This window comes from Postia placenta (assembly GCF_002117355.1).
Source record: "Postia placenta MAD-698-R-SB12 unplaced genomic scaffold POSPLAscaffold_6, whole genome shotgun sequence".
In the NCBI taxonomy this organism is placed as follows: Eukaryota; Fungi; Basidiomycota; class Agaricomycetes; order Polyporales; family Adustoporiaceae; genus Rhodonia; species Rhodonia placenta.
Genome location: NW_020169837.1, coordinates 1,543,182 through 1,561,336, shown reverse-complemented (window position 1 = coordinate 1,561,336; position 18,155 = coordinate 1,543,182). Strand labels below are relative to the sequence as shown.

Genomic DNA, 18,155 nt, shown 5'->3' with positions numbered 1-18,155 from the left:
CACCGCAGATGCGGTTGGCGTCCTATCTGTCGCTGTGTCCTGCCCCTCGTAGTCAGATGGTGAGATGAGACCAGGCATTTGAAGAGGATGAACTGCCGTTTGGGCCAGACCTGATATCAATGCAGAGTCAGGAATGACCTGCAGGGCATGCTCGTATCACTCACCCTCCGCGACAAGTCCAGGAATGCCAAACTCCAGCCCATATGCAAGATAGATCATGGGGTGGTACAGCATCGCAAAGTGCCTGTTCATCATCCTCCTTGGAACTTTGGCCGTGTCATGAAAGTTGGCTGACTTGGCGAATATGTACTCCTCAATAGCCGAAGCGGCTCCGTCCTTGAGGACGACGTCGCTGAAGTACAGCAGGTATCCCTCGTAGAAGCTGGCAAACTACAGTCAGGAAGACATGGCTCCTGAATCCGCGATGGCTTACGTTCTGTCTCCAATGTGATACCAGAAAGTCTCCCTTGTAATGCTCTTCGAGATCTTCGACGCCGGACGTGTCCGCCCCATTTGAACCTCATAGATGGCACTGAAGACGCGCGCAGGTGCACCCAAGGCAAACGCGGCCAGTAAGTGGTGAGATGCATGGCTGCCACCGAGGTGTGAGCTAGCGCTGACAAGCAGACGGTGGAGAGACGTACTTGTGAAATCCATGCTCGTTAGTGAAGGAGTGTCGCTCCAAATGGTTCGCCTTCAAAACCTCGGTCACAGCGACTTTGGATGCATGTGTGATGCCCGGAAACCGTCCTGGACAGAGCGGGGAAGGGGCGGCTGAGGGAAGGGGGAACAGACGATCGAGCAAGTTGTCTGTGCGCTCTGCCATGGCGGGCCAAATCACTTGGGCGAAGATACTATATATACGATACGCCTCATTCGTATCTGGCAGGGATAGACTCTGGAGCTGTAGATAGAAGACATCTTCGTATCAGATGACCCTCGACTGTACACATGATGACATCTGTGAGAGCCAAAGCGATATGGTCGTAGATTGGGATCCATTTGCTCCTTCATGGGGGTGTGATACAATGCATATGTACGAATGAGCGGAGACCATCGTTCAGGGATACTGCAGGATCAGGGAATGTATATAGACTCAACCTTATCAGTCCCACGGTACGTACGAGAGCCTACCGGGGCTCCGATACGGTCTTCCATTGATCTTCCTGAAGGATTGGGATCATGGTGAAGAATGTAGGATCATTCTAGCTGAAGACCTCGGCGTGGATTTCATGCGTTGTCACAAACATCGTCTTTAGATCACGGCAGCTTTCTCGTTGTTCAGGGTAGTGATAGCCTCTGTGCCTGCGTACTACGCTCAGATTCTCTCCATTGGTATAAGTAAAGGTGAGTGCCGACGCAAGTCTTGTGGCCGCATGGGCATGAGCGCCACATAGGGCGCGGGCAACTGTGCAAGCGACTGCACAATTGAACGCGTCGACACGTGCTACAAAAGGCTAATCATGTGACAAGACACTCGCGAGATAGACGCCTCAAGTTGAAGAGCCAAAGAGCGCGACTTCGACGCGACTCCTAGTCCTTTTAGTAGGTCTCACTCGCGCGATCCAGCATAGAGAGGCTTTTGGACACCGTTTTCACTGCATTTACGACCTCTGTTTGTCTGTAATATCTCGAAAGCTTGAAAATATCAACGTTGAAAGCCAGGCTCGACCATCGCGACGGACTGACCTTGATTTGATTGCTCTCATCTCCTTGGTCTCTGGGGACACATCGAGAGGCAAAAAGATGCCTTGGTCGTATGCACGACCTGGTTACTAGGACCATAGGCACCGTGTCTGTATGCCCCTCTTTGAATCACGTTGTTCATGCCCTCATGAATTGTCATAACGTCATTTGCACGATACTGCGAGGGCCAAGTGTGCTGGAATACAATGCACACAGGCGCGTCGTTTCGACGGTCAGGGCTCAACGCTACATCCCCGCACTTGCGCGTGGCATCCTCGGTGGTCGTCGCCTTCTCTGATCTTCTGACGTCTTTGAAGCCATATTATGCATTGTACGATTCTTATTGAAGGTATGTCAGATGAAGTAGTGACGGAAGGAAGGAGACGTGTGCGTGGCATGGTCAAAGGGCCCAAGCGGAACAATGTCGCCACAGTTTGTTGTGTCAGATCCCCGCCTTATTATATGACCATCGTCGCTCTCTTCCCTTTGACTCCAACCTCCCGACCCTTCCTCTTGCCTCCTTCTTTGTCATACCGAAATGACGAGTACGTCTCAGCTCGTCGTCGAGCACCTCATAGTGCATTTGTGCCAGGATCCCTCCACAGACTCCCTCAGGAAGGACTGTCAAGCCATTCTAAAGTCCCGCCTTCAGAAAGTCTATCCCGATGCCCGAGTAAGTGATGGTCCTTTGTGCTCGTAATCCGCCTCATTGTTGGTTGCAGGTCGTGGAGAGGATTGTGCAATTCGCGACTCAGAGCGATCATGCTACACCTGTGGACAAAGGTTTAGATCAAGCTATTACTGTGCGTCTCAGGCCGTTTTACTTTTTACTCTGTACGTATGCACTCATGGACGCCGTGGTAGAGTCTCAATGATCTTGAGGCGGAAGAGAGGGTGAAAGGTCGCAGAATACTCAACAAGTTTATTGTCATGTGGCGATTGACAGCGCCGGAGAACAGAGGCCCAGAATGGGGCGTCAAGGGGCCACCCTTCATGGATGTGAGTCGCTCTCATGTGGCCGCGATGCCACGTTGTACTGATGTCTATTCTAGAGTGATATTTTTTTCTGCAATATTCTGATGGTCCCTCCTAATGCCGCAGAAGAATGCATGATGCAGGAAGTGAGTAAGATCTTGCTACTACCGGCCCACACACTTCATGGCTTTGCGCAGGCATCCATCGTGGATTCCGACGACACCGCGCAATGGGCCGGCTGGCCGCGCGCCTTATGGTCGTGCATGCAGGGGTTAGGAGAGCACCCGACGTATCGCGGTGCGCAGCGCTCACTCATTGTCCATTTGTTCGCGTCGTTCTGACAGTTAGTCGGCTCTCAGGCTACCCTGCCTGCGATCCCGAAATGGCGGATGTCATGACTGCGGCAGGCGTAGAGGTCTTTGCTACGTGCGAAGAGCGTGTGGACCGCCCGCGGCCGACAAAGGTCTTCTTCTCGAGGAAGAATTGGTCCGATCTGTCACAGCCGGTGGAGGCGGCATCCAATCCTACGGCCCCGTCGGAGCGTTCGGAGTGGTATCGCGAGGTTCAGCAAAGCTGGACGCATCCGTCGAGGAAGCCCCGCCGCACTGCTGTCCCATTCATGCCACAGACAGCCATCGCGTCTACGGATGTTGCATCTCCGGTTTCCGCACAAGCGAGCGGTTCGCCTAAGGATTCAAGCACAACGTACGGGTTGCGCGAGCTGTGAACTGAGACGCATTCTCTAATAGTGATGGGATGAGCATGACGGCGTGAAGCCCGTATTGCGGACGAGCATCTTGCGTCAGGTGTGGCGGCGCGGGTCTCGTGAGACATTCCCCTCTTTTCTTCTGCGTACATGTTGTGACGGGGCATGTGTTTTTGTCCTGTGCGATAATTGATCCAGTCTCTTTTGTCCGATGCTGTGTCGGTAGCTGGAATATCGGAGCCCCCAGATTACCAAGCCAGCCGCGTTGCCGAACAATCGGCCTCTCCTGCTCATATGTGTTGTGTACTGATTCCACAAAAGCGTCTCACTGTGTTATGTTTATTACGTGCCGCCCCAAGCTGATTCCACGAAAGCGTCTCAAGGACCTGAGGGTATGACCATCTTATAGTCTGCTCTACGCCACAGTGTATCAAGATCAGTGTATGGCATAAATTCTATCAATCATTGCACTGTGAGAGGCATTTCAGGCGCGCCGACACATGGCAGTAGTGAACTGCATGTGATTCGCTGGAGGGGAACGATCATGTGACGCTGTCGCTGTCCCAGCAAATCGGATGAGAATCGAACGATTGGCAAAGACAGTGCTGGGATCCAACGTTTCTGACCCGTACCACCATCTCGATGACCAGTTCACCGTCATGCCCACTGGGGTGAACTCTTCCAGCCAATAGCATTTGTCTCGCTGTTCTCGCAACAATGCTGCACGACGTTTGGTTTCATTATCGAAGGCGCTCAGGCCTGGGGATGAGGAGGAAGCTGAGGATAGACTCTGAACTCCTCCGCCACCCTCGGCGTCGTAGCAGGAATATATGCTCTAAGCAGAGACGCAATCAGCTCGATCGTTGATACTATCAGGACTTGACTCGCCAGATGTCCAGTTATCAATGACCTGCTCATAACATGACCATGTGATAGCGGTGGGTGCGACGGCATATTCACATCTCGAGCAGTTCCATCGCGCATCCTCGATGCTCGCTCGAGCAATTCAAGAGAAGACAGTGTCTGCTGTTGGTAAGCGTTGAAGCTTGCTCGTTCCTACCAATAAATGATGCGAGCTTGATACTCCGGGTCCAATACGACCTTGAGATACTCAGGTGAGCTCTGGCGCTCTATCCTGTCGTTGGTTCGAGTGTCAGAGCACTGCGCTTCTTCAGCGAGAAATAATACTTACAATATCAACGGAATATATTTTTCCTGCCTTCTTCCTTCTCCATTGGCCTGGTTTTCCTGCATTGTGCATTCAGAGAAAAGTCTTGTTGCATTGAGGAACATCATGCACGAGTTCCACAGTGCCCGTGGTTAGATTCTACAATGGAGAGTTGCAGTCGAAACAAGGCCTCAGGCTTCGGAACAATGCTGCCATTCAATCTGCTTTGAACTGGTGAGCAATACTGCTTTCTGGGTATAATGTTAGATATGATTTCGTTCGCTCACTTGAGATCTAGATGTCCTCTTGGTCTAAATGACTCGGTCTAAATGGCTTGAAGCATGACCAAGTGCACGTATGTTTATTACATAGTCACCTTCTGACCCCATCCTCCCTGATGCTCAGAGGGTCAATGGAATTGAACGTCAAGGTCAGCGCACTCGATACGTCGAAGGTGTCGCTTCAACATCGTTGTACGCGATGAACCGCCACACCGCCACACCAATGCGTGGTGACCATGGTCAAGATATATGTTCTGAAGATTTAAGATATCCGATACTATACTGCGCTATATGGGAATGCAGGTAAGGGATATCGAGATGGTGGTGGTTGGGAAGGACGAGGGCGTGGCTGGTGGCGAGTGGGACACAGCGTGACCATTTTGGGCGCTGCTTAAATTCCAACAGTCGCTTTGGCTCTCGCCACGACCCCTCTTCTCTTTCAACCGCCACCTACCAACCTGACACCACACGACCTAACAACACACACTACCCCTATGCCAATGCGCATATAAAAGAAACGATGTCTTCTTCCACTTCGACATTTAGCAAGGGAATCGTGCACCTCGTTGTCCACTTGTGCGAGGAGCCACAGACCACCTCGCGAAGAATCGACTGTGCCACGGTCCTCGAGAACCGTCTGAAGACATTGTATCCAAGCGTTGAGGTACGCTTTGAGGCGTCGAAGTTCACCTTCATGCGCTTCATCGTGCCACAGATCGAGGAGGCGACTAGAGAATATCGCCACAGCAAGGCAGGCTCTGAAGACGCCACTCAGGGCGTGAGAGAGGCATTGATTGTATGTCAGGGTGCTCAACGTCACCGTACAACTACTGATAGGACATGCTAGGCGATGCAAGACCTGGAGAAGACCTGCATCGACCACCGGCAGCTGGTATTCAACAAGTACATCATCCTGTGGCGCTCTAGCAAGATCACCACTCGATTGTCTTGGGATTCATCGGCTGACATTGTCAAGGACATTCGGAAGGTGTGTATCTTGTCCATGATGTGCTTGCTTATGTTGACGACGAACGAGCGCAGGCTGGCATCTTCCTTTCCCAGGTCTCAACTCACCCGTACGCGGATGCGGAGGCTCAGCTCATGGACGAGGTAAGTGGCCTCTGGTCCCCATATACAGCACGACATGTGGCTGATACACAGATTCGCCCTCGCAGACTGCTTTTGTGGCGCCTGACAATGCGGATGCCTGGGAAGGTTGGCCGCCACACTTGGTATACTGCATCCGTGGGTTCGGGACACCGACCTATCGCGGTAAGTCTCTGTTCATCGAGCCCGTTGCTTCTACTCTGTTTGCTAAGTTCCATTGGTTCGTGCTTCGCAGGGCAAGTGGTCTGCACGCTTGCGGGTGCCGATGTGATGATGGCCGCTGGACTGGGCAAAGTGAAGTCTGGGTCGAGACCGAAATACGACACCAAGGTCAAGACTACGATGACAGGGCCCCGACAGCCGACGCCACGCGCGCCCCCATCGGCACTCCCTGCGCTGAAGCCGAAGGGAGAATGGGGCCGCCAGCAATTGCTTGCATCGCAGCCAAAAGGCAGCTTCAACCTCGGCTCGAGCGACAAGGTGAAGTTCTCGAAGCAGGATATTGCTGCTTCATCGTACACGGGCACGAGCGCGGGTTCTGGGAAGAGTGGGAAGAGGAAGCGTTCTGATGCCGCATCAAGGGTCAACGACGAAGGTGTGGCCGCGGCTGAGCCACAGCAAAAGCGCGCTCGAGCGACCGCCCAGACGTCAGGTGCAGCCCAGTCCAGCAAGCGCAGTGGCAGCAGCAAAAAGGCTCGCGCCGCGGAAACTGTGACAGAGGGCGCGACCACGCCACAGGCCCCAGAAGCGTCGCCACTCATGCGCAGTGTGGCGAGTACCATGACTCCATCACGTAGCACGCCCACTGTTGTCGTGGGACCTCCCGTGATGGCCACAGATATCTCGTTCGACCCGTTGGCACCAGGTCAGTATCTCTGGCATCTGGTAATGCTTTTTCGGACATTGATCTAAACGCCTCGTTCACAAGGGAATGGGCCTTCTGCCCCCACGTTGAACACTTCCACGCCACCACTTATCCGTGGTCCCATCACACACGGGTCACCCCAGGGAGCAGCATCTGTGGGCCCGAGCGGGTTGAAGCGGAAGCGGGTAGAAGAAGTTGATGCATCGTTGGGCGACGTTGCTCAGCCGCAGGCGAAGCAAAGGAAGCAGATGGCGTCAGCCTCCAATGCTAATAGCAATGCAGTGCAGCCCACAGAGACAACACGCCAGGCTGTCGTGGGCCGAAGATCGCACATGCCGCCACCTTCGTCGTGGTCGCCTACACCTGCAAGCACTGCCGGCTCGTCACGGTGCAGCTCCTTGGCCGCTATGACTCCCCTTGGCCCCGATGCTCAGATCCCCGTGGACGTGCACGCAACGGGTAGGTCTTGCAAGTTGCTGGATATGCTGCCAAGGAAGCTGATAGTAATCCAACTTAACAGGACATATATCGCAGGCGCCACATGCGCGACGACCGACAACTTCGCTTGTGAACGCGAGTACCACCGCGCTTTCTTTACCTGCGGGCATTCCGAAGCCGCCCATAATTGCGGCTGACGTCTCCCTCGAGGACTTTGTCCCACGGGAGCTTCCCAAGGCACAGGCACGGAGAACGCATGAGCAGGACGATGCTCGCTCGATCGAACACACGGTTGTCTCGGCAGACACAAGTGAGCGCGATTGTGATTCATGAGTAATCGGCCACTGATGTCTGGTTCAGGCAATGGCGCTGACGAAGGATATGAGTTCTCGGATATGGATAGTCTCTTCGACGGGCCTGATGATACTGGTGAGCACCATCAGTTTGATCTAATCGCATATTATGTTGCTGAGTCGCGCTCCCAGCCGATGATGCGTTCACAGAGACCCGACGCCCTGCTACTGTGACCACCAACGAGTCACTGCACGAAGCGGCTATCAGCCATGCGGGCATGGATATCCAGAACATGGGCTGGCAAGCCGGGGAGCCTACGGTCGTTCGTAGCTTTACGGTAAACAGTGAGTGCTCTGAATGCATCAATTATGATTTGGCTCACGTACACATGAAAGCATTCCCTACGCCACTCGACTACTACCTGGTCGAAACGTGGCGTCCACTAGAAGAGAATCCGTATATACCGAGCGAGGCAGCCGCCGGATACTCAACTATCACACCTCTCGAGAATCGTGAGTACACATACCGCGGTTGCTGTCGTTGCATTACTAAATGAGCTTATTGTGCAGGGTCTGAGAGCATATACGAATGGTTCAGCTCAATTTTCAATCAACAGAGCATGCGCGAATTCGTAATTGTTCCCAGACCGGTGCCCCAGTACGGGATGCGTCCAACCGGCTGAGTTATCTCGCCGGTGAGCCGCGTATATTCAGATTAATGTGGTACGTGCTGACCCTGTCCTAGCACACTACACCTCTGCCTGACAAAGAAGTCATGGTGACGACATCACGGGAATGCTTCGCGTCAATCGGTGCCCCAGGTATAATGTCTTGCGTATGCAACCTGTAAACAAACCCCGATTGCTGGCGCCAGACCCTGGACTTGTAGCCCTTCCTGCTGGTTTCAAATAAGCCATCAGCGCAGACCCATCGGTACGTCTGTTGATTGTAGGATGTCATATTTCTCTCACTTAAATTCCACCACTAGCCGGCGCGCTACCACAAACATGGGCCTGTCGACGAGATACACCCAGCGATGACCCCATCGTCCGTCTCGAGTGGATGACGTGCCACGCGCCGATATCCATCCATAGCCGATACTCCATACGCAAGCCTTTTATACCCAGATACCCCCGGTCTTCACCGGAAACTATACCCATTTCTGACCTTTATTTACAAGCGTATGCCAAGGCTGTCATGGTGGCCGGCCAAAGGAACCATATCAACGGGCTCGAGCTCGCACCATAGTAGTTTGCATTCAAGCACTCAGTCAATGTGTGCTCTGTTGCTTCTCGGAATATATACACAGGAGACTTGGTCCTCACGAGAGTGTATAGTCTTCCTGTTGCATCCGTGTATTCGTTGTAGTGATCGTTGTGAGAATTTGCCGCCTGCCATGTACTTATGCCAGTGCTTGTGCGATCAGCATTAAAATCTGATACCCCGCGAAGCATGATATACTAGCAGCAGACTGTTATAACATTGTGTAGTCGGCTCTATTCGTGATGTATATCGGCGTGACATTGTGCTGGACTTTGGCCCCTTACATACAACTCCTCTCCAACGCGACAAGCGACCAGTTCGTTTCTTGACAGTAGACCCGCAGCCCGCTTGGAATCGCGATAGTTGCAGCATTCAACATAGCACTCCCCGCCCTTGTTGATAGTAGATAGGCTGGAAAGGATCTTACTCGGATCGTCTCCTTTCGAAAGCCGAGCGACCAATCGGGTTGCGCCACTGGCCATCACGACTGAGCTCGATCGAGTCAATAAATCTAGGATTTGAACCCCCCCCCCCCTGTCGCTAAATGGCCTTGCCTTGCGTTGTCGACTATTGGAAAAGCTCATCATCGTCCTGACCGCTATTATATGACCAAGTTAGCTCGGTCGTATCATGCGTACTCTTGGGACATTGCTGCTTCCTGGTCAACGAGACAATATGCGGAGATGTGCGTTGGATGCCACTCGGATGCCGTTGTATCTTGACCCTAACCGCCGCTTTTGTGCCCAAGTCACAGAGTTGTGTCCTGGAGCACCTTGAGAATCGATCTTCGCGAGCTTGAATTGTTCATGTAGCATGGGTCCGCAGTGAAGCTCGATGTCGATCACTTGCACATGGTTCGCGGTGACAAGCAGCAAAACATATTCACACGGGGACTTGTTCATGGTCTAGGACAATGGTACGACCCCGATTTCAAAGTGTCGGCGAATGTTCGTGAGTGGCCCTTTAAGCAGGCATTGAATATGAACACGATTCGCCCATGAATATGAGGGCGCTTGCATTGAGTCGTTTAGATTGCCTGCCTAGGTCTTTCCCACATCTAAACAGCGGATAGATGTCGGGACACCCCATTCTCGCCGCTAAAGGTGGACGCGCGTGTGTTCATTCGAGGTGTCTCATTGTCATGTCCTAAGATTGTCATTCTTTATCTCGTGGTGAACGCCCTCCTTCTCGTCGTAATAGATGCATCGAGCTACTTCCTTCTCGGTATCGATTGAAGCAGAACTGTCGTGTATTAATATCAGACAGAGTCTGCAGAGACGTCACACACCAATCTGTCATTCAACTCTGCAAGCCAAGACGGTGATCAAGGCATGCATACGAGGTACGGCTGACATCAAATGATGTTCACTTTGGGACGGCAGGCAACGCCACCATACGCGATAGTGACAGCATGTACGATCCCAAACGAAACCCGCGGGTTGCAGAACACATAGGACGGCCATCTGAATATTCCGATGGACAAGGCAGGAAACATTATGTATGACGCGTCGGACACGTCGACAGACAAGGTACGGCACCACAGTATTACCTCTTTCAGGCAGCGTCGACAGTACGTGCAATATCATTTGGCGCTCTGATATCTGGAGATCCGCCCCGCGCAAAAGGCCGGCGGAGGAAGGGGTGAGTTCATAATCCTTGCATGTAACCGCAGCGCACCCGATGACCATTCGCATAGCAGGCATCGCAGCCGACATACAGGACGTTGCGAAACAACAACAATGGCATTGATCCCTCGAAGGTATCGTTCAGCACAGTTGGCACGGGGAAGTGTTGCTTCAACAAAAGGAGTGTGGCGAAGTGGACACAACGTGACCCAGCCACATCGGTGCTTAAAATCGCTGCCACCGTGTATTTTTATCCTCCCGCTTTGCCTTTCTCTTGATCTCTCACCACCAACATTAACCCACTTACATGTCTTGTCTCACAATAGCGAATCATGGCACAATCCGTCAACCTGATCCTGCACGTCTTTGAAAGTCCCGCCAGGGACTCTTTCAACCCTGCATGTGCGGCGGCGCTGAAGTCGCGACTCGAAGGCTTGTATCCTGCTGTCGGCGTGAGTTCTAACGTCTCTTGAGTGAAGGTTCGCGACTTATGCCAATTGCAGGTCGTCGAACATTCGTACGAAATCGCGCCCAAGAACAACTTGGTTATGCAGCCAAATCAGGGCCTGGGTGACTCTGTAAAAGTACATCTGGCGTGAATCACCCTCCTCTGGAGACGTACTCATCTAAACCATGCAGCTTATGCGCAACTGGGAAGCGTCGATGAATGTACCCGTATTCAACAAGTACATCATCGTGTGGCGCGCCACATGCCCCTCTCAAAGGCAGTACACGGCCAAACCGACAATCGCCAAGAAACTCCGAGATGTGAGAGAGCACTCACAATGGGTTGAGTCGTGCTAACAGTCTTGTAGGATGGCATCTTCCTGTCAATTATCTCCCCATTTGAGTTTGTCCCGATGGAAGACTGCATAATGCGACACGTGCGTGGCTCTTGCTCGATAAAAATATCCTAGTGTGCTCATGGTCGTGACGACAGAGTCTCATCGCGAATGCTGATTCACCTGCCCCGTGGATGCCTTGGTGGGCGGAGAGGTATTACAGTCTACAAGGGTTCGACAGCGCCACATATCGCGGTAAGCAGACTGTTACTGTCTACTCGCCGTGTCAACCTTCTCATCTCCCTTATCATCTCCAGGCTACATGTCATATTCCCAGCTACCTCAGCTCATGCATGCCGCGGGAGTGGATGTCACACAATGCGCCCTGATGTTCGACGGCTTTCCGATCCGCCGCGACGACTTTCGGTACCAGGTTACCAGATTCTTGGCTACCCCGCCACAGATGCAAGTTCAACCGTGGAGCATTCGTCAGCAACAGATTGGCTATGTGGGCCCTGTGAGCTTTGCGCCACAGCCTGGCTTTGTGCCACAGACACAAGGGCTCGCGCCACAGACTGGCTATGCCCTTCATGCAGGTGAACCGTCGCATGCTGCCCTAACACATCTCCCGGGAGCATGGGCACGACAGCAGCAGGTGCAAGCGCAGCCGAGAGCATCGACCAATCTCGGCGTGCCCCGCAACCGCACGATCCCGCTGCCTGTGGCACAACAGATTGGCTCTACGCCTCTCGCAGGCGTTGCAACGCACACAATCAACACACCGCAGGCTCAAGGCACTTGGGAACGCCAACAGCTATCGGCGCAGCCCAGTACATCGTCTAATATCGGTGTATCGCATGGACGGGCGGCCCCATTAGCCGCTACACCGACCCTGCCAGTCAATGGGCGCAAGCGCAAGGAGCGCAGCGACTCAACGCCGGAGCAATCTGCGAGCGCGGCGGTCGATGGCACTGCAGAACCTGAGGCAAAACGCCAGCGGGTATTCGCGAGTGCGCCTGTGGCGGGTCTATCAAGCAAAGCCAAGGGTAAACGAAAGGCCGAGTGCACAGTTGTCACGGTTGATGAGCACGACCATGCTTCCAAGTCAGGTGAGCATCCATGAGCGATGGTTTGATGAATGTATTTTTATCCGTAACTTGCCTTGATAGGTATACAAGGCTTCGCGCAGCCTGTTCATAAAGATCCGCAGGCACCTAACCCTGCCAGCAGCCGTGATTCCTCAGGGGAATCTTCAATGAGGCTTCCGACGCCTGCCGATGACCCTGTCTTCGCAGCCTTGCTGCAGGAAATCGGCCTCGAGCCCGACTTCTTTGCACTAGTCCCCAGTCTCACTGGTGTCGATCTATACACGCCTATAGACCTCACCGAGGAGGTGCATGGACTTGAAAGTGAGACATCTTGATCTGACTCATGAGAGACGGGACTAACGCCATCCATATCAGCTTTCCCCTCCGCGAACGAAGGTACATATGCGGAGGAGGGCGTGACACAGCCCACATATGTGCCGACCTATCCTCCTGATGACACATACAGCGGTCAGTAGTGCCTCGTCACTCCAACTCACGGCAAGTTATTGACTAGTATGAACTTGGCAGAGGAGAACCTGTGGTACCAAGACGAGATAACGGGAGTGACGCCGTCCACCTCATCGTCCAAACCCGCGATTCAAGGTACAAATGCGGAGGAGGATGTGGCATACCTCACATATGTGCCGACCTATCCTCCTGATGGCGTATACAGTGGTCAGTAGTGCGCCGTCACTTCCAGCTCGCGGCAGAATATTGACCAGTACGGACTTTGACTTGGCAGGGATAAAAGTATGGTACCAAGATGTCCGAACGTCTGTGAGGCCGTTCGACGCAAACGAAGACGTCACGAATTCCCAAGATGTCAATTTGGAGGACTACGTCATGTTCCCCGAAGGTGAGCACATGCCAGTCGGCCCTAGTAGCGAATGTCCTTACTGAGCTTTCTTGAGCAGGACCAGCCCGTGTTCGCTACGATGAAATGCCGTATCAAACTGTCACCCAACATTGGCTCGATGACAGTATCAGACAATTGCGTGACCTGGAGCACGGTGAGCATTGCCATGGCCTGTATGATCATGCACACATATTGATCAACTCCTTGCAGAGGCGTGGGTGGACCATTACTGGTACACGGATAACTTTTCCACCAATATAGCCCTCTACAATTGCGTCGTGTGAGGTAGTTGGTGATCGTGGCTGAAAGAGAACCACGATCGGTATGACCATCATGCTGACACTATCTGACTACGTCGGTGAGTAAGTCATACTTCCTTCATGTTTGCGCCACTCTGATAGTCTGCCTGTGAAACTTACTCCAGCATAGAGTGTTGCGACGATATACCCAGCGCCTTTTTGGCAGCTACACATCCCGACAAATACCCACGAGCGTGCCTGGACGGTAAGTGTCGAGAAATATAACAAGAGAACCTCTGCTCATCAATGCGTCAGACGATACCTATATACCCAATCGTCCTAGCGAGTGGCCTACAACGCCGACTCGGCGGTCGTAGAGCCACCAGCATACACCACCCTCTCATGGGAACGTCGACGCCGCTGAGGCTCATTCCCAACCCTTTCTGGATATACACGATACTCCTGTTCATGCATATATACAGGTACACTAAGACATACACACCACTAGTACGAACTACGCTTTGGATAGTCCGGCTACATAATCCGGTACCATCCGATCATCCAAAAGACTTCGCTTTACCTACCATCTCTCATACTTCATCGCTATCGAAGCCATCCCTACTGTTCGAAAACCTTCTCGGGCCTTTTCTGTACTTTACATACAGATCTCGCAGCATTTCTCGCTTTGCCCCAGCGTTTTACTGCCTTTTTACATTACCTTTTACTTTCTCCTACTTTCCTGTCTCAACGTCTTCCTTCGTTCTTTCATGTGCTCCTGACAGGCCCTTGCTTTCGAGAATAACGGCAGGATTGCACATCGAGTGCCCCTGCTAAAAGGCCTGCCTTTCCTCAAGTGTGATCGTTGCTGGGCACACAGCGACATTGAAAAACCTAGTGAAGCGAGCGATACTCGACGATATGAACATAGCATGCATCTGCAAATCTCGCTTGTCTTATATCAGGGCGCAGTTCAGCGCTTATCCGTTGGCAATTCCGTCTTCACCAGTGCTCCTCATCTATGCAGAACGAGGACGTAGTATGCGAGACAATCTCTGGATTAGAGGATTAATCAATCCTCCACAACCACTAGCACCGACAAGATTTAATGCGACAGTCGCGGACAATCGAAGGAAGGTCTAAAATCGCACACGCCATCCTTCGATTGTTCGCGCTAGACCTGCTGTGGAGGGGCCTGGCAAATCTGGAGCTTGCCTTCATGAATTGACATTCGAAGTTGTGCAAATGGAGCCTAGATTATCTGGCCCGGCATGAAGGTGAGCACGCTGACTCTCACCTGCAAAGGTGCACATCGGCATACTTAAGTGCACACACACCGCTGTGACCTCCCTTCACCTCTAGCACTAAGCATCGACATCATGCATATGCGGTAAAATGGAAGGAGTTGCTGTAGCTACTCTGGAAAAAAGTCTACATGGACCATCGTCATTCAAATAACTTTTTCAGTGGTAAGCGGCGCGAGTGCCTACGCTCTACATGAATATCTAGTCCATAATGTAGCCGCAGTCATCTCGAGCCTCTGGCCATCTTTCCGCAAGACCTCTGTCGTCCCGAGCATATGTTATGCATCTACGGGTATAAATGTCCCTTTCTAGGGTTCAGTTCTATGAGGTGCATTCAAGTTCGGAACTTCTTGCTTCGTCCACGATGATATGTAGACGATGATCTTCCCGATACACTGCTGTCTCATCCGGGGCATCAGGTCATACTAACACTAGAGACTGGATCTTGCTCAGATACAGGGCTCGACGATCATGAAACCTCCCCGCCTGGCATCTTTACGGACGGTCTGCAGCTGAAACAGGTTCGATGTCGCTCTCTTTAAAAGTATCCGAGACTCATCGATTACACTTCGCAGAGGTACACAAGCGCGGGGCATGAGGCGTCACAGCATTGTATCTGAGCCATCGCTTTCCGAGCAGCGGTTTTATCGAAGACCATCCAGCTCGAAGTTCGAACCCGTTGGACCCGCCATGCTGCAACCAATCCGCAATTGGGCACCATACGCTTACACGTCGTGTTGCCAATCTTGGTGTGTTGGCAGGAAGAGGACTCCGTCGGCATGGTGGACGCCTGGCCTGCTTTGTAGACCTTTGTGTGCCACTGATGCGAAGGGCATCTATACCCGTGTATCAATGGAGTGCAAGCACGCACTGTACGCCCGTCTTGCAACCTGAAACCTCGTATTGTCTTGGGGACCCTGCACGTTGTACGAGGTTGGAGAAGCTCGAGCTGCCAAATCGACCTGGAGCCATCTGCACCAGCCGCTTTAGCTCCTGTCACATCCCCTCGCCGCGAAAGATCAACAATGGGATACTGCGAAGTGCAAAGTACCGGTCGCCAGCGCAGTAGCTCGTTTCATCGACGCGACGTGCCCGAGCTGAACATTCATGCTGCACGCTTTAGGAGAACGCCGAAAATGAAATTCCACGGACAGGAGGTTTGGTGACTGAGAGGCGTCGATCGTGTCATAGATCTTCAAAATCAGTGCCGTGCAGATCAGTTGAGTCTGCCAGCAATGCGGGATGTTCGCTCATCATTATCATTCGATGGAATGCTCGTCCTGGGGGTGGGGGTAGGCGATGCCTTGACGAATTGCGCCACGCGGGAAGGGACAGCGATAATGTATCCCCCGATCCGGCAGACTTCATTTGCACTTCAAAAGACAATTGATTCATAATGGAAAGCGCGACAACAATGAACTGAGTGGTATTATGCAAATGTATACATAGGGTATTGAGATGACGCGTCACGTTTTGCAAAGGTAAACACAATACGAGGTCAAGGGCGTTGAGTTCTTGGCCCCGGAAATGCCTTCATTCCGGTGCCATCAACTAATACGTTGCGGGCGCCGCTGTTCCTCTGAAATGTCATCGTGAGCATTGGTTCTCTATATATCAGGGCGTAATGCCACGCAAACTTACGCTCCGCAGCATAGACACGACCCAATGCAGTCGAAGATGCCTATAAAGAAGCTTCCAATTGCTAGAATGAGGGTGGTGAGTTCATGGGCATAAAGACGAGACGCTCAAAGGCTGAAAAGCACTCACCTCCGATGATCAACTCAATACATCCAGCAATGCCGCTGACGACGGCTATCACGACATCCGCGATGCAGGCGAAGATTCCTGCGATGCAAGAAAAGATGATTCTACAGGGGTTGTGACGTGAGTATTTACCCGCAACTGTCAAACAGCCGCACTTCACGCACCCCATGGTGATAATTACAGCGTAATACAAGTCAAAAAAAGTAGTCGAGAAGGTCGTCGAGATGAGGTCTTAGAAGAACACAGTACGTTGAGGGGATTGAACCTTGGCAGGCGACTCATATATAGCGTCTTGTGGAAGTGGGGCTCGACGCATGCCGACTATATTTAACAGGGGAACCTCGTCACCTCAATAGACAGAGTGGTGAAGAAGGCGGGGCTGGCGGAGAGGTGGCGCGAAGCCCTAACCCTAGGAAAGGTCCTATGACATCGTAACCCAAGCCGCTCGACGCCGGCTCAGGCGCGCCAGGAGTCGGACCGGGTCTCGCGTTCTCGCTCACCCGTTTGCGAGCTGAATGGGCACCCGGCACCGGGAGTAGTCTCGTTGTTGGCACCTTCCCAGTTCTGATATTGCTGGAGAGAACTAGGCGCGGCTTCATTGAAACGAGGACGACGGCGACGTGGGAAGCCGTGGGCTGTTTGCTCTCCGAGCGATTCGCCAGTGAGCTCACGCTCAGGATTCAAATACGAAAGTAGTAGCGCATGTACCAAGCCACGTCTTGCTGAGACTGTAACGAAGCTTCACAACGGCACATAGCGCGTCGCTTCGAAGCGCTGGTCGGGCCGTGAGGGCGTGGTGCGGATATTATGCCTTTACAAATTGTGCCTGTGGTGGTCGGAGTGGATACCTTGACGAATTCGGGGAATGGGAAGAAGTGGAGGAGAAGGTGAGCTAGTAATAGCCCGTTCAAGAACGACCCTAAACCTCCGAGCAAGCCGCAATGCCCGGTGTGAATGTGCCGCGAGCTACACGTGGCACTTATCTTACAGTCCCCGATGATATCTGTCGGATTGGACGATGACGACGTACGAAAAGCGGGCACACGTTGTCCTCGTCATGAAGATTTCAGGCTAGTATCAGGAGTCGACAAGAAGGAAAGCGCCCTCACAAAGAATCGTATGATCACAGGTCCGCAGGCGGTACGATGTGCAAGCAGCATTGCACATCCGAAGCGGTGCGGCCGACGCGAGGTAGCATGCGAAGGTTAAGAAGGCGTTCAGCCGCGCGAGTACCGGGCAGGTGAGACTCGAGAGAAGAACAACTCTGTGCAGATGCGAGCGTCGCTTCACCGCTCACGTAGCCGCCTGCGCACCCGAGCAAGGAAGCGACGACTGAGCACACAGCGTCGCAAACGAGGGTCCTGCGAGGCAAGCCGGCCAGGCCATTACGTATGCTCTTTTGGTAGCGCATCGACTTCTTTCTGCAGAACCACGAAGTCGATTTCCTCTGTCGCAGTCTTCTGGTGAATCACGATATCACCCAGATGAAGCAACGCCACGACATGCCAGCTGGCATGTGCGACGATCAGGGAATTGCGGCCTCCCGGGTCTCCAAGGCAGCGACCAGCTTGACGAAAGGGCATGAAGGATGAAGGTCTCATGGGCGACCTCCGCGGTCACAAGTTGATGACGGAAGGGGGAAAACGGCGACGCTAGGCTCACGTACGTAGCTGGTGGACGTACAGGACAACGTAGTTCCTGGATGCCAGTCAAATGAC

General features: G+C 52.8%; 5 protein-coding genes across 5 annotated transcripts; 3 read left to right on the top strand and 2 right to left on the bottom strand.

The window, feature by feature from the left end:
• Positions 1 to 156: 156 nt before the first annotated feature.
• On the bottom strand, positions 157 to 826 carry POSPLADRAFT_1141852 (hypothetical protein; the record flags this gene model as incomplete). Its single annotated transcript, XM_024485354.1, has 3 exons — positions 157 to 382; positions 434 to 592; positions 645 to 826. The coding sequence occupies 3 exons, from the start codon at positions 824 to 826 to the stop codon at positions 157 to 159; spliced, it is 567 nt and encodes a 188-aa protein (XP_024339730.1).
• A 1,398-nt stretch (positions 827 to 2,224) lies between these two features.
• POSPLADRAFT_1046300 (hypothetical protein) lies at positions 2,225 to 8,202 on the top strand (the record flags this gene model as incomplete). Its single annotated transcript, XM_024478996.1, has 20 exons — positions 2,225 to 2,359; positions 2,409 to 2,489; positions 2,551 to 2,685; positions 2,859 to 2,958; positions 3,006 to 3,341; positions 3,935 to 4,023; positions 4,053 to 4,116; positions 4,304 to 4,399; positions 4,886 to 4,890; positions 5,120 to 5,187; positions 5,222 to 5,612; positions 5,664 to 5,804; positions 5,992 to 6,088; positions 6,159 to 6,788; positions 6,852 to 7,247; positions 7,309 to 7,536; positions 7,587 to 7,655; positions 7,712 to 7,864; positions 7,916 to 8,032; positions 8,090 to 8,202. The coding sequence occupies 20 exons, from the start codon at positions 2,225 to 2,227 to the stop codon at positions 8,200 to 8,202; spliced, it is 3,444 nt and encodes a 1,147-aa protein (XP_024339729.1).
• Positions 8,203 to 8,921: 719 nt separating this feature from the next.
• Positions 8,922 to 9,684, bottom strand: POSPLADRAFT_1033552 (hypothetical protein; the record flags this gene model as incomplete). Its single annotated transcript, XM_024476942.1, has 3 exons — positions 8,922 to 8,990; positions 9,067 to 9,349; positions 9,506 to 9,684. The coding sequence occupies 3 exons, from the start codon at positions 9,682 to 9,684 to the stop codon at positions 8,922 to 8,924; spliced, it is 531 nt and encodes a 176-aa protein (XP_024339728.1).
• A 573-nt stretch (positions 9,685 to 10,257) lies between these two features.
• Positions 10,258 to 13,417, top strand: POSPLADRAFT_1141721 (hypothetical protein; the record flags this gene model as incomplete). Its single annotated transcript, XM_024485336.1, has 13 exons — positions 10,258 to 10,311; positions 10,734 to 10,859; positions 10,911 to 10,991; positions 11,047 to 11,175; positions 11,223 to 11,291; positions 11,348 to 11,444; positions 11,507 to 12,298; positions 12,359 to 12,598; positions 12,653 to 12,745; positions 12,806 to 12,952; positions 13,020 to 13,133; positions 13,189 to 13,287; positions 13,344 to 13,417. 13 exons carry the CDS (start codon positions 10,258 to 10,260, stop codon positions 13,415 to 13,417), a joined length of 2,115 nt encoding a protein of 704 aa, XP_024339727.1.
• A 49-nt stretch (positions 13,418 to 13,466) lies between these two features.
• POSPLADRAFT_1056296 (hypothetical protein) lies at positions 13,467 to 13,749 on the top strand (the record flags this gene model as incomplete). The annotated part of the gene is made up of 3 exons (XM_024480759.1): positions 13,467 to 13,491; positions 13,563 to 13,637; positions 13,688 to 13,749. 3 exons carry the CDS (start codon positions 13,467 to 13,469, stop codon positions 13,747 to 13,749), a joined length of 162 nt encoding a protein of 53 aa, XP_024339726.1.
• Positions 13,750 to 18,155: the final 4,406 nt, after the last annotated feature.